Genomic DNA, 16,045 nt, shown 5'->3' with positions numbered 1-16,045 from the left:
GCAAAAGGAGGGGTCTGAACCATCTTGAAGGAAGTTGGGAAAACAAAGGAGCAGGATGAGGAGGAAGAACAGACCAGGTATAGAATTAACAGTGTCATTTGTTTGGAATAAGCAGTGGAGAGAGAATGAAAAGAGGGTTTTGGGTTGATATTCTAACACTGAGTAAACAATTCACAGTAAAAATATCACAGCTGCAAAGGCTATAGGGAAGCACAGCCAGTGTGATGGAGTTATAACTAGCAGTTTGGGGGTAGGAGGTAGGCAGCACCCAGATGTTCCCTCAAACTATTTTGGACAAGTTCAGGTGCGGCAGTGGGTACAAAAGGGAAGGCTTCTAGCCAACAGGCTCTGTGGGAATGGTAGCACTAGGTGCTCTGTGGTGGGCAGGCAGAGCCCCTTGAAAGCCAATCTTCAAAAGCAAAGACATCAGAGCTTATTGAGCCTGCTAAACAGAAATCTGCTATCTTGTTGGGATGGGGATAGGTATGGTGCAAGCTTGCCATCTGGTAGTTGTTTCTATTGTGTCTGACTCTTCATGACCCCAGCCAGGATACTTTTGGTAAAAATACCGATAATATGAAAAGAGAGGCAAGCATGCCCTTTGTTAACCTTGGGGATACCAAAAGATTAACTGCCTTCTTTCTGCGGTTCCATTCACTGGACCTATCCATGATGGACTCCAGGAGGGACAAGAGATCGTTGCCAAAGGCATGTTCCTTTTGACAGAGAGGAGATACTTATTTCTTTCATTCTTCTCCCACATACCTTTTCTCTGAGAAGACCAGGGCATCCATCAGCAAGTGGAGGTACAAGAAGCCAGTTCCAGAATTGTCCTTGGCAATTGCTTCAATCTCTCGAAATATTTCTCCTGTCTTGAGAGGCTGAACTAGTCCATGGGTCAGAAAAGTCATATGTTGATGACAAATCATATGACAATGCTACCCTGGTTGACTCCATAGGACATGGATTTATATACATGATCCAAAGAGGGGAATGCTTCAAAAAGCACTCTCTTGACCCAGTTTCTGGACCTGATCTTATTTGAGAGGTCAGCATTAAAGGTGGTCTAGCCCAGAAACAGTTTTTCAATTCAAATTAACTAACTTGTCTTAAATGCCTATAATGTATCAGATACTTTGCTAGGAAATAGGGTTAGCAAGATTATTTTAATGAGGGAGTTTATATTATAATGGAAGAGTAGTGTAAGAACGTTATGCCACCCAGAGTTGAGTTAATATAGCATAGAGTGTAATGAAAGCAGAGGAGATATCTAGAAAAAAGGTACTACTAGAGGTGCCTAGGTGGTGCATTGGATTAAGCACCAGCCTTGGAGTCAGGAGTACCTGAGTTCAAATCTGGCCTCAGACACTTAATAATTACTTAGCCGTGTGGCCTTGGGCAAGTCACATAACCCTGTTTGCCTTGCAAAAACGTTTAAAAAAAAAGGTAATACTAGAAGAGAGGTGCAGAGAAAGAGGTCATGAACTGAGAGAGCAGATCCTTCTACTGAGTCTTAAGGTAAAAAGATAAGGCATATAAAAAGCAGAGATGAAGAGGCAGGAGCTTATTCTAGGAATAGTGGAAAACCTTAGCGTGAATGCCCCAACATGGGAACTAGTAGGGGAAGGCATTTTATTTTATCAAGCTTTGACCCTAGACTAGTCAGAATAGAAAGTGACCCTTTAGCCTCATTATTGAGTCATTTTTCAGTTATGTCCAACTCTTTCATGACCCCATTTGGGAGTCTTCTTGTCAAAGACACTGGGGTGGTTTGCCATTTCTTTCTCCAGCTCATTTGACAGATGAGGAAACTGAGGCAAACAGGATTAAGCTACTTGACTAGGGTCATACAGCTATATGTCTGAGAGAGCAGCTAGGTGGCACAGTGGATAGGACATTGGTCTTGGAGTCAGGAGGATGAGAGTTTGAATCCAGCTTCAGACACTTGCCACTTACTAGCTGGATGGACAAGTCACTTCACCCTGATTGCCTCACATCAGGACCATCTCCAGTCATCCTGATTCCTATCTGGCACTGGAGGAGAAAGTGCCCCCTCCCCACTCAAATCCAATTCATGGTCATGTCATTCCATCACCTCCCAGATGTCATGGTCTCTTTCAAAAAAACAAACATTATTATATGTCTGAAGTCAGATTTTGACACAGGAAGACGAGTCTTCCCAGATGTAGGATCAGCACACTATCCACTGCTACCTCTTAGCCTCATCACTTGTCTACTAATCTGTCAAAATCAAGTAAGGCAGGTACCATATCTGATCTTGATTTTGTAGTTTCCCCAGAATCTCATTTAATAAATATTAATGAATTGACTTTATGGGCTCCCCTCAACGACTCAGCTATTACTAGCCCAAGATAAACTAGGAATATGAATCCAAAACACTTTCAGGGCAAATTAAGCATAATATTAAATTAATCAAGCAATATTTATTTAACCTGATGAGGTGCCCATGTGGAATTAGAAGGGTTTTATTTTAGAAGGATGATATTGTGGGTATAGAAGAAAAGGTTTGGAAATGACTTGGACTCAAATCCCAAATTTTCCACTGGTTACCTATATAACCTCATTTTCATTGAACCTCAGTACTCTCCTTTGGAAAATGATGGAGATTAAGGTCAGATAGGTGACATAGTGAATAGAATACCTGGAGTCAGGAGGATCTGAGTTCAAATCCAGCCTCAGATACTTAATAGTTACCTAGCCGTGTGGCCTTGAGCAAGTCACTTAATTATTTCATCAGAAAAGGGGGGGAAAAAAGAAAATGAGGGAGATAAATGATCAGAGCTTCTGGGAAATTGGATGAATTATAATGAAATGCATTTAAAAATATGATTCTGAGAAGGAGGCCCAAGAACTTCACTATAATACCAAAAGAATCTCTACAGAAAAAGGTTAAAAACTCTATTACCAGGGGATGTCTAAGAAGAGTACTGCATGAGAGGCTCAAATCTCAGTTCTACTACTTTTTGTTAGTTTTTTTTTTTGCAAGGCACTAGGGTTAAATGACTTGCCCAGTGTCACACAGCTAGTAATTATCATGTGTCTCAGATCACATTTGAACTCAGGTCCTCCTGACTACAGGGCCGGTGCTCTATCCACCGTGCCACCTAGCTACCCCCAGTTTTGCTACTTTCACCTGTTACTGGAGAAGATATTCCATGAGGGCAGGGACTGTAATGTAGTCTTGTTTTTTTGTTTTTTTGTTTGTTTTTTTTTGGGGGGGGGGGGTTAGGTTTTTGCAAGGCAATGAGGTTAAGTGGCTTGCCCAAGGCCACACGGCTAGGTAATTATTAAGTGTCTGAGACCGGATTTGAACCCAGGTACTCCTGACTCCAGGGCTGGTGCTTTATCCACTGTGCCACCTAGCCACCCCTGTATGTAGTCTTAATTGGGCATCAGTTTCCCATCCCAACCTTCTCTATCTAGTACATAGAACATCTTTGTGAACTGGAGCAAAGGGGGCTATGGAGGAGATGGGACTTGAGTGGAGAGTAGGAAGGGGCTAAGAATAAGTGGATATCCCTCTCATCTGAGGAATCACAGGATTACACACTTAAGAGACAACAAATTTCTAAGAGAAGAATTTGGAATACATGAGGGGAAAAATGCCATGAAGATTGAAAGGAAGAAGGAAAGAGGGAAGAGTGAGAGAGAAAGGAAAGACTCTTAAGGCCAGAGATCAGCTTTTGAGAACTAGACATCATTGTTTCTGATCATCAGAACACACTGCATCCACTAACTGCCCTTATTTTTTTGGTTCTGGTTCTAGGATGGCTGTGAATTTTCAGTGTGGGTCCATGGAAAATATCACCTTTCATTTCAACCCTCGGTTTGAAAATAGTGGTTATGTGGTGTGTCACACAAAACAGAATGGTTCCTGGCGGGGATGAAGAGAGGAAGATGCAAGTACCTTTCCAAGGTCCAGAGTGAAACCATCAAGGTAAGTACAGAATCATCCCTCTTTCTCTGAGAAATCACAGTGAGTTACAAGACAGAGTGTCTGCATTCAAAGAAGGCAACTTAAGATGTGCACTATATGGGAAGCATGGTTTGGGGACAACTGTTTTTTGAAAAAGATCAGAGAGTTTTAATGGCCCACCGCCCCACATGCTCAATGTGAATCATCAGTGTAACACAGTCACAACAGCAGCTAAATGTGACCTTAAGCTGAACTGAGAGGCTGTCAATAGTCTTGGTGTATTCTGCCCTCTTCTGACGTCCTCTGGAGAACTGTGCTTGGTCTTGGCCATCACAGTTCAAAAAGGTCCCTGATAAACTGGAATGGAGTCAATGGATTGTTTAGCCTTAAAGGGAAGACTTAAGAGGGATATGATTGCTGCTTTCAACTATTGAAAGGACTGTCGCGCTGAGGAAAGATTTGGTTTATTCTGTTTAATAGTGTTTGTCCCTCATTCTTGAAGAAGACCTTGACATCAGGGAGGTCATGCCATGACAAACACATGAAGTGGATTTGAATGGAGGGAAGGGGACTGTGCTAAGTCACCGGCCTCACTTTCTCCTCCAGAGGCATCTGGGTTCAATGATCAGATATGAATTAGGACAACTGGAGATGGCCCTGGATGCAGGGTAATCAGGGTTAAGGGACTTGCCCAAGGTCACACAGCTAGTAAGTGACAGAGACTGGATTTGAATTCCCTTCTTCCTTATCCCTAGGCCACTGCTCTATCCACTGCTCCATCTAGCTGACCATTTTATTCTATTTAGTGGCAGTGGGAAGAACCAGGGGCACTGGGCTTGATGTTGGTCATCCTCAGTAACTGCAGACCTGATGCTCATGATGCCCATTCTCAAGGACTCAGTTTGTGGCTCCCAAGTTCCCTCTGACTTCCTTGCTCATGCAGCTTCCTCCTATTGGCAGGTGATGGTGAATGGGAATTACTTTCTCCATTATGGGCACTGGATCCCCTTCCATCAAGTGGACACCATTACAATCAAGAGGACAGTGAAGGTGTTCTGCATCAACTTCCAGGGCTAAATAGGCAGCACAAGTCTCCTCCACTGTCCTATGTCATATCCCAAAGGAAGGGTGGAACTGCCACTACCAGCTTACAAAGTCAGGGCTAGAGACTGGCTAGGAGGGAGTCCCTTCCTCACCTTCTCTCTTTTGCTCCCTCTTCACTAGTTCCCTCTCCTGAATTTGGAAGGCAAATACACGTGTTGCCTCCCCCCACCAGGGTGTCTCCTTTTCTTCCCATTTGGCTTTGTCATTTCCCCTTCTCTGCATGGGCTAGTTGTGCCTGTGATAGAGACTCTGAGCTTGTATTGGTCTGATCAGTCACAGAATGACAAACTGTAAAGCTTCTCTCTAACACAGTGTTGTCATTTTGATCGTCTTCAATAATTAAGGACAAGAACCAAGTAGACATTTCATCAATATTTATTGAATTGAATTGAACTGAACTGAGCCGAAATGCATTCCTGCCCCCTTGTTGGGCTCCATATTTCTCACTCCCACCCTCCCCACCATGTCTTTGTCCCTCTAAGTCCACGCTGTTACTCCTATTCCTCTTTCTGGTTGGGAGGCAAAGTGATAAAGTGAAAAGACCTGAGTTCAAAACTTGACTGATGTCTCCGACCTCATAAATATCCTTCTCATCATTCAATGTTTGAGAACCTTAGTTCAGGCCCCTATTAGCTCTCTTGATATAAATTGAGGGACTTGAATAAGATGCCTTTTAAGTTTACTCTTCACTCTAAATACTTTGAACTTGGTTTGCTCCCCCTCCCCAGTTTCTTTCCTGTCTCTTCATATTTGTGACCCTAGTTTGTATTTTCCTTGTCTCCCCCTTTCTTAATCTCTTCTTTCTGTCCATATTTTTATCCTGTTCATCTGTCTCTTCTCCCTTCATCTGCCTTTTTCCTCCTTTCTGGTTCCTTCCTTTTCCCTAAACCTTAGACCCAAACAAAGGAAATCATTAAACAGTCATGGTGAAGGTTCCCTTTAGATAATCCCTACTTAAATCTGGTTTATTACTTATTCAATTAATTCATCAAACATTTCTTAGGCATTTCCTAAGGCTTCATTTCTCAATATATATAGAGAGCCTTGTCAAATTTATAAGAATACAATTCATTCCCCAATGAACAGGGAGTTTTTAAATAAAAATAAACAACTAAAACATCCATAGACATATGAAGAAGCACCTGAAATTACTTTTGATTAGAGGAGTGCAAATTTAAACAATTCTGACCCCTGTCATACCCTTCAGAAAATGATAAGGAAAGGATGTAGGAAAAATTGAGAAAATAATTGAATTATTGGTGGAGTTGTGAATTTATCCAACCATTTTGGTGAGAAATTTGGAACTATGCCCAAAGGGTGATAAAACTGGACAGACACTTTAATCCAGCAATACCACTAGTGGGTCTATATCCCAAAGAAACTCCCAAAAAGGAAGAAAAGAAATGCATATACAAACATATTTGTAACAGTCTTTTTCATAGAAGCAAAATATTGAAAATTGAGGGGATATCCATCAATTGGGGAATAGCTGTGGTATATGAATGTAATGAAATAGAATTTTGCAATAAGAAATGATGAACAGGGAGACCTCAGAAAAAGCTGGAAGGACTTGTACAAACTGCTGCAAAGTGGAATAGGGTAGCTAGGAAAACATTGTACACAGTATCAACAACATTAAAATGATCAGCTCTTCTCAACAATACAATGAGCCAAGACAAGTACGAAGGACTCATCAAGAAAAATGCTATCCATATTTAAAGAACCAATAGACTTGGCTGGAAGCAATTTGAAGCAATTTTTTTTTTTGCTTTATTCTTTCTCAAGTTTTTCTTTTCCTTTCGCTTTGTTTTTTCTTCTACAGCTGTGACTATTATGGAAATATGTTTTACATGATAGCACAAGTATAGACTCTATCAAACTGCCTACCAGAAGAGGGGGAAGGGAGTGAGGGAAGAAAGAAGGGAGGAGGGAGAAAAATCTGGAACTCAAACTGAATGCTAAAAATCTTAATATATAATTGGAAAATAAATATCAAAAACTAGTACATACAATTGTGTGAATTGTAAACCAAGGACTGGAAAGGACAATAAGTCATTGAGTCCCATCAAGCCACATCTGTGACGCAATAGCCCTGACCAGAAGTCATCCAATTTTTACTTGAAGATCTCTAGTGATGGAGAACTCAGAATCTTCAGTGGCAGTTGCATTTCTGTTTTTGGACAACTGATGAAATGAGAGCATTGCAGAGCCTTCCAGTGACACATTCTTTTGGTCCCTCCTCTGCAATCCATCCTTTCTTGCTTTGGCTTCTTTCTCTCTCCTTGCTTATAAACCTCGAAGATGATGAACCATATCATGTGATTACATTTGACTCCTATTTCTCAGGCATCTCTGTAATTCTATACACAATTAGAAACTCTGGCTACAATGAAACATGGAAGAATTTTTGCTCCAATTCTTAGGCCTATTCACAATAAAGATAATCCCCGTTCAAATAATTTAGCTAGATTGACACACATCTTGAAATTTATTCAGATTTTGTTCACATATGCTACTATACAAATATATTGGTTTGTATATAACTTTTTTTACGTTAAGATAACATTTAGGATCAGCTAAGTGGCACAGTGGATAGAACCTCATGTGAAGATAATGAGAATAAAAATGTACAGTGACAAGTTATAATGAAACAAATGGTAGGTCAGTTGATTTTCTGGATAACACACTAATATTATGTTAGAATTTGCTCTTTTTCCTCTTCTTAATACATTAATAACTCTGCTTTCACAAAGATAGTATGCAAATAGGATAAAAGGAGAGGTAACTATACCCTTTGTTAAGTTTGGGAATACAAAAAGATTACTTTTAATTCAATTGTGATACACACCTTCCTTGCTACATTGTGGAAAATTTAAACAACAGAGGAGAAAATTAAATGGAAATTCTTCATAATACCGCATGATCGGGGTGAGAAGACACTACATTGTTACCCCCACTATCTTCACATAAGGCTCTTTTCAATAAATGCTCTAACCACTGTACCACTTAGCTAACCCTAATAATCTGGGCCTTCATTTTCCAAAATAGATCAAGTAGTCGATCAATATAGAACCCCAACAACCAAATTATAAATCTGGATGTCCAACAACCTGATCAAAATGTAGAAGAAAAACAAGCCCCGCATTGATTTAAAATGATGGTAAACAATAAATTATGCCTCAGTGCAGATAATTAGTTTACAGTATACTCTAAAATCAAGAGCTAAAGACTGCTAAAGTTGATCTCATAAAGCTAAATTAGGTGCCCAAAACAGGATGGTTGAGTCATCTGTGGCAGGAAACGCAGACTGGTGTCTCTCCTCTGATTATCACAGTTTGAAATAGATTCCATCAGAATCTTCTACTAAGTGTGCAAGAGATGATAAAAGTTAATCCCAAAACCATTTCTCTAGATTGCTAATAGATTTGTATTCTTGGTGTCTCTTCACATGATTGCAAGCAGAACAAAAATGTGTTCCCCAGAAGTGTGGGAGCCCGACTGTGAAGCTCTTCCTCCAGTTAAAGTAACTGAGGTATAACTTATCATTTTTGTCTAGTTCCTTAAGATATTTAGCTAACTCACTGGCAGAACTGTAATCATCCACATGAATGAAGGAATCCCCCGGGATAAAATTCTCATAATTTTCTCTTGGTGGACCTAGCACCACAGGTACTGTACCAGCCAGGAAAGCATTGTAGAGTTTTTCAGTGATGTAATCTTTGTGGATTGAATTTTCAAAGGAAAGGTAAAATTTACAAGTAGATATAGTGGGAATTAAACTTTGGTCATTTACATACTCTCCAAAGGCTTGTCCATAGGTATGGATCTTGATGCTTTTACTCAGCTCACTATAATACTTAACTCTTGAATGATTAGGATTCCAGTTACTAACAATCCAACACACCAACTTCTTCTTGCTGGGTACTTCAAATACAAAGGATTTTGTGCTTATTGTCATGTAGCCATAAGGCACTTGTATATCTGAGTCACGGCGATAAGTCAGAGTTAGATTGAAGAGGTGCTCAATGCCGCTCTTCTGGGGGGTGTGGCTAGGCGATTCCAGGTTCATCCAAATCCACTTCTGGAATTGTGGTCTAGCTTGTTGGGGTAAGTTAATGAGATTCCAACTGATGTCTCGATGATGAATCAGAACACCATGGGATTTGTTGTAGAGGGTTCGATCCGTGGTAAGAAGACACCCATGGATGTTAAACATTGCTTGACAAGATACAAGTTGAAATGTCTGCCCAAAAGGCCACAACCAAATCAATAGGATGGTTTCATTCAAATCATAAGCTTTGCTGGGAAAGAAATTTTTCATTTTCAGAGGACTGGCTGTCTCTGAGGAGCCAAAGATCCAAGTGTTGGTAGGCTTGATGTAAATGAGCAGATAAGCCATGAAACAACACAGGATAATGCAGATGACTAAAAGTGGGCGACAAATTCCTTTGGATGTCGATGCCATAATTTTTTAATCAAAAGGTATACTTTAGGGATGCCATAAGACTATTCATGCCCAATCTACCCATTAATGTTTGGAGGTAACTAAAAGTATACAAGAATTAACCAATTTGAAGAACATATCATGGATTATTTAAGTACATAGAAATAGAGGGCTGGTTTTTATGTGATGCGAATTTGCTATCTAGTCCTTGAACTCTGACATTATAAACCAGTCCTGGGGGGAAGTGCCATTGACTCAGAGAGAGAGAGGGCTGTGAGGCATTGATGTGCTAAGGAAAGCATAAAGCCCAGCCCCCAGGAAAGGGGAATTCAGCGATGGCGCCAGCAGAGTTGGTGCTGCTGCTGTGTTTGCTCTTGCTGACCGTCTTCAAGCCCTGAGAAGCAGATGTTACTGTGGGAGGAGGAAGGGGCAGAAGGGGGGCCACAGGAGGAGGGATGTCCTTCTGGGAAAGTTGGATGCACAATGGAGTCACCCACAGGCAGTAATTGGTCAAGGGAGAATGAGATTGTTTGGAGATAATAATAACAGAGAAGGAAGGCAAGGAAATGTTGGTCAATTGTCAAGAGTTCCACCTACCACTTCCCCACCTTCACAGATTCTGTGGACACCAGACTGTAGCACTTTGCTTGGGTGGTCCTTCTTCTTCACCCTCTCATCCTCCAGGTTAGGCAGGTTAAATCAGTGATTTTCAAGGCACAGTCCTCAGTATCAATATCAGAGAGCCCTAGGATGGATAGACCATGGAACTGATCCACTCTAAGATAGTTGCTTTTTCTTTTTCTATTCTGGGGTAGAATTCCTGCTCTCTCCATCTCTCCAAAACACAAGCTAAGTAAAGCATTCACTGCTGTTTTTTTATTCTACCTTCCCCAGAGTTCACTCCTTCCAGGATCATGGAAGTAGTAGTCCTTCCCAGGCCCCCTCCACCATGATACCCACTCCAAGTAGACTCACATGTTCCTGATGCAGCTGCTAAAGGTTTCAGTCAGAACAACCTGAGCTATCCAGAGAGAAGCTTCAAATGAGAAAGAGGAGGTGGGGGAAATGTTATTTAAAAAAAAAAAGACTGATGGTTGTTTAAAGGGAAGGAAGTGTTGGGTTTGTGGGTAATTGAGCCAGAAGGTGGGGAAAGGACCTTGTGACAGTGGAGGACAAGACATTTTTACTTTCTATACATGGAGGTGGGGGCATAATTTAGACATAAATCAATACATGAAAATGTGTGATCATAAATTTATAATTGGAAGAAATCTTAAAAATCGATGAGTCCAATCCACCATTTTATAGATGAGGAATTAACTCTCAAGAGATTCAAAGATTTGCATGGGAGTCACACAACCAGTATAGGTCAAAGAAGGGACTTGAACCACATGGATCAATGTGATACAAGAGTGACCATGGTTCTGGGCTTGAAATCAAGGAGATGTGGTTCAATTCCCCCTTTTCAGGTATGGATCCTCATGGTAGAAAGAATGGCCATTTGGGGAGCAAGGAGAGGGAAGAGGGAAAAAAGAAATTCCTGTATTGTAACCTCACAAGTCACAGGTACAATATTTATCCTAGATCCTAGGGGTTGTCAGAGTATAATCAGGACTCCAGGATCCCTAACACTTTCCATAAGGGTAAAAAAAAAAACCTGAACTATTTTCAAAATAATAATAAGATGTTTATATTTCTAATATGGTAAATATTGATAGATATAACCCATCTTAAGCTCTTTGGGTGGGCCTCAAAATGGAATATGGTCATTTAACCCCATTGCCAAAACAAAAACAAAAATAAAGTGGGGTTTGGAATTAAAAAGTTTGAGAATGCTTACAATATATACAGACATTTCTAGGAAGAGGTGGTGTTTTCACCTGGATGGGATTAGGACCAGCCTCATGTGGGAGGAGGTCCTAAATCAGTGCTCTGAAGGAAGCTGATCATTGATCCGAAGCTGAAAAGGTCCTTAGGTACTAAGTGACAGAGGTGGGTTTCAAAGACAGGTCTTCTGACTCCAAATCCAGAGCCCTAGCCACATGTCACACTATCTCTACCTCCACATGCAGAGCACTCCTTGTCTGTTATACACTTGGGCACATTATATTTCCAGATAGATTTTTAACATCCTGAGGACAGGGCCTGCATATTATTCATCCTTATATCCATACATGATATCTAGAGAAGCCTAAGAAACATAGGACATATCTTGGTAAAGCAGAATCATAGAGAGTGGCTTTGAAACCAGAGGCAAGTAGCACCCAAATGATCCTCAGAGCACCTTTTTTGGGGGGGGGTTTGCAAAGCAATGGGGAGTTAAGTGTCTTGCCCAAGATCACACAGCTAAGTAATTAAGTGTCTGAGGCCAAATTTGAACTCAGGCTTCCTGACTCTAGGGCCTGTGCTCTATCCACGATGCCACCTAGTTGCCCCACCTCAGAGCAACTTTTGAAGACAAATCTTGCTCTGGAGGTTGGAGAATTTTGTGGGGTCCCTGGGAATACACTGTGATAGGGAAATGGAGACCCCAGAATTCCTGAGGCTGCCTCCAGGGAAATTATTGCCAGACAAAGATGAGGGTAGATGTTGAGATGGACCAATCTGACACCGTCTTAGTCTAACTGCTTTTAGGGGCTATTGTTGTTATCTGGTTGTTTTGGTCATGTCTAACTCTTTTTGATCCCATTTGGGGTCACAGATGCCATTTTCTTCTCCATCTCATTTTTTAGGTAAGGAAACTGAGAAAAAAACGAGGATAAGTGACTTGCCCAGGGCCACCCAATTTATTAAGAATCTGAGGTCAGATTTGAAATCAAGAAGCTAAGCCAGACTGTAGCACTTTGTTCAGGTGATCCTTCTTCTTCACCCTCTCATCCTCCAGGTCAAGCAGGTTTAATCAATGAATCCAGGTATGGAGCTCTATCCACTGTGCCACCTGGAGCCAGTGAGATGCTAAGTTCAGTCCTTTCTGTGCTGATACAGGGGCATGAGTTGGATGAGATACCCTCTGATTTTCAGTATCCAGAGGCCCAAGTCTAGCCTGAGTGTCAGAGGGAGCAGAGAGAAAAGCTAATGGAGATTGAACAAGGGATGATCAACAAAGGATGGAGAAAAGGGAATGGTGCTTATAAATGGAAATGCTCTTCCATCAATTAATACACATTCATTAAGTAGCTATTATGTGCCCACCAAACACTAAGGTTACACAGACAAGAAAGCTTCTGCCTGGAGGAAGTTTACATTCCATCATGGGAGATAACATGGACAAATATGATGGGTGCCATTTTATAAATGAGGAAACCACAGCTTAGTGAGCTTAAATGAGATATTAGAGAATCCTAAATCTAGAAATGGAAGGGTTCAAGCTTTAGAAAGGAGAAGAGATGTTCTAGACCACCAAGAGGGAAAAAAATTCCAATTCAAGCACCCATACTGTGGGATTATATGATAAGATCCTAGTATAAAAACCAATATATTATTTTTAGGTTTTTGCAAGGCAAATGGGGTTAAGTGGCTTGCCCAAGGCCACACAGCTAGGTCATTAGTAAGTGTCTGAGACTGGATTTGAACCCAGGTCCTCCTGCCTCCAGGGCTGGTGCTTTACCCATTGCGCCACCTAGCTGCCCCAAAACCAATATTTTATATTATAATAATATACCTAGTATAATGCCAAGATTGAGTATTCGACCTATTACTAGATTACTAGATTTATGACTAATTCTGCCTATGGGTAGAAAGTTAGGCTAAGGTTGCTGGCTCCATTCAAGACCTTTTCAATCTTATTTTCCAAATCAATTTGCATAAGAACCACAGGCATTATGGGGAAGTGTGTGTGTGTGTGTGTGTGTTCTTTTGCACCCCAGTTTTGCACATTTGCCAGGTGACATCTCAAGGAGAATTTGCAAAGCAACCAGTCCAGTAACAAAGGAAAGGGTTAGAATCAAAGAGGAAGTATGGACCATTGCTCAAGGGCCCAGAACAGCAAGAGAACAAAAATAGAGACAACATTTAAAATGATAGAGCTCTGGGGCAGCTAGGTGGCGCAATGGGTAAAGCACCAGCCCTGGAGGCAGGAGGACCTGGGTTCAAATCCAGTCTCAGACACTTAATAATGACCTAGCTGTGTGGCCTTGGGCAAGCCACTTAACCCCATTTGCCTTGCAAAAAAAAAAAAAAAACCTAAAAAAAAATAAAATGATAGAGCTCTTCCAGAAATATGCCTGAAGATGATTGAATAGACTTTTGTATCCCAGAAGAACAGAAGGTGATCCTTGGTGATGTCCCATTAAAGAGCAGCTTCCCTTCTTCCTAGAGGGGAAGGGACCATAGGGTAACTGAAGATTAGAAGTAACAGACATGGAGATGCCCAGCAGAAAAAATTGTGACAGGAAGAAGAGATCAAGAAAAAACTCCAGATGGACAGAGAGAACAACTTCTTCTGTGACATCAACAGAGATAATAGTAGCTCTGCAGTGTCCAAAAAATGAGTATTTCTAGCCACATAAATGCACTGAGCAGAGATTTCTCATGTATGTGGCCTTTCATATGTTTCCTGGTCACATATGTTCCTTGTGTGTTTCCTCCCCCTGTGGTAACCTATGTGGCTTTCCATATATATTTCCTGGTCACGTGTGTTTCTTATGTATCTCATCCCCTTGTGGTAACCTGTGAAAGAATGTATTCCTGAGTATATCGGGGAGGGGGATCTTCTTGTCACTATCTTGTGATTGGGGGTAAAATGATAAAGCGCCATATCAAACCAAAACTAGAACCAAGTTTAGGAACCAATGGGAGTATAGTGACAGTTTGCCAGCAAGGTAGCTTCTACCCACAAGCACTGATAAGATTTCTATAAATTTCAGTTAGGTAGGAAGTAACTTGAGCACCTCTTCTTTGGACAGAACTTGTTACTGGGGTTTGGGGGATAAGATTGGGTAAATGTTACAGTAAAGGAACTCTAAACCTACCTGACATGACCATTCCCATGACTTGATGTTTCAACAGACAGGAAGATTGCAGAGACAAGAGCTGCAATGGAAACACAGAAATAAGAGAATTGCAGACAAAATGGAATTGCTTCAGTTTTCTCAGCTATGCACACTGCTATTTCAGGGTTCCTTATTTTGAACAAATAATTATTGACTGGTAAAAGAAACACATTGATGAGGGCTCAAACTATATTTTTTGAATGTATGCTGACTATAAGCACAATGTACTCTGAACTCAGGGTGTCATTTGTAAAAGCTTATGTCTAGGGTGAGGGAGGGTGTCAGGGAGAAAAGAACAGAAGGGCAACACAACAAGGACTATACACAGATGAGAAAGATAATAATAATAGTAGTAATAGTAGCAATAGTAATAATATAGCTAAGAGTTATATAGTGCTTTAAAGTTTGCAAAATTCTTTTTTTTAGGTTTTTTTTTGGCAAGGCAGTGGGGTTAAGTGACTTGCCCAAGGTCACCCAGTTAGATAATTATTACGTGTCCAAGGTCACATTTGAACTCAGGTCCTCCTGACTCCAGGACTGGTGCTCTATCCACCTATCACTGCTCCACCTGTTTGCAAAATTCTTTACAAATATCTTATTTGATCCTCACCACAACCCAGGAAGGTAGTTGCTACTATTATTCCCATTTTACAGATGAGGAAACTGAGGCAGGCAGCGGCCAATGATTTGTTCAGTTACATAACTAAGAAGTATCAAGGCAGCATTTGAACTCAACTCTTCCCAACTTCAACCCCATCTAAGAATGTGTTTACCCTTACCCTTAACCTCAGCAAAATTGAACAACAAACCACATTTGTGCAACTCAGACTAGTTTCACAAACTACTCTTGAACGCATTAAGATAAATTCAATTGAGGAGTGTAACTTATAGAGGTGAGAAGTATCACGGAGAGCTCAGCAGGGGCACAACAGCCAAGGGAAGTAGCTTCCTATTTTAACTAATTATTCTTGCTAACCAGGTGCTAAGGTCAGTTGTTTGTAGCCATGTTAAATAAGTTGTGAGGGTCTTATATCTTGAGAAACCCTAGGGCAAAGACCCAGGCACCAGACCTTAGTTTCAGCTCTGCAGGTCACTTCTTTTTCCCAATCCCTTTCCAGATTTGAACCCATCCAAGAAGCTGCCATTTCATCATTCTGCCAATGGACAAAGGCATCAAGAGTTTAATATAAATGTCTTTGGTCTTTTTTCTGCACAGCTATTGAATTAGAGGGCTGGGACCAAAGTCAGGAAGTTCTGGTTTCAATCAAATGCTTCTTCAAACATATACTAGCTGTGTAATCTAGGGCAAGTCTTTTCATTTTGCTGAGTGTATTTGTCCATCTGTAAAATGGGGGTGAGGTCAATCACACCTGCCTCCCCACACTCTAATGAGACTCAAAGAAGGTGATGGTGAAAAAAAAAGCATTTTACCTAAAGTACTTGCGCCAATGAGTACTTTAGTAAATTAGTTCATATTTTTACTAATTTTTACATAGCCCCAATTCTAACCCACCCCTGTTTCACCCTCTAAGTAAAGAATATCACCAACCCCTGATCCCCCAGCATAAC

The 16,045-nt window shown here is 40.9% G+C and overlaps 1 protein-coding gene across 1 annotated transcript; it reads right to left on the bottom strand.

Moving 5' to 3' along the window:
• Positions 1–3,405: 3,405 nt before the first annotated feature.
• Positions 3,406–12,917, bottom strand: LOC141488716 (4-galactosyl-N-acetylglucosaminide 3-alpha-L-fucosyltransferase 9-like). The gene is made up of 2 exons (XM_074189018.1): positions 10,461–12,917; positions 3,406–10,230 (listed from the first exon to the last, which is right to left on the bottom strand). The coding sequence occupies exon 2, from the start codon at positions 9,504–9,506 to the stop codon at positions 8,430–8,432; it is 1,077 nt and encodes a 358-aa protein (XP_074045119.1). The 5' UTR covers positions 9,507–10,230; positions 10,461–12,917; the 3' UTR covers positions 3,406–8,429.
• Between the last annotated feature and the right edge of the window lie 3,128 nt (positions 12,918–16,045).

This window comes from Macrotis lagotis, chromosome 5, assembly GCF_037893015.1.
Source record: "Macrotis lagotis isolate mMagLag1 chromosome 5, bilby.v1.9.chrom.fasta, whole genome shotgun sequence".
In the NCBI taxonomy this organism is placed as follows: Eukaryota; Metazoa; Chordata; class Mammalia; order Peramelemorphia; family Peramelidae; genus Macrotis; species Macrotis lagotis.
This window is presented reverse-complemented; position numbering and strand designations above follow the sequence as displayed.

Coding starts and splice junctions, on each gene's coding strand:
- LOC141488716 (XM_074189018.1), bottom strand. CDS start 9,506: ATGGCATCGACATCCAAAGGAATTTGTCGCCCACTTTTAGTCATCTGC.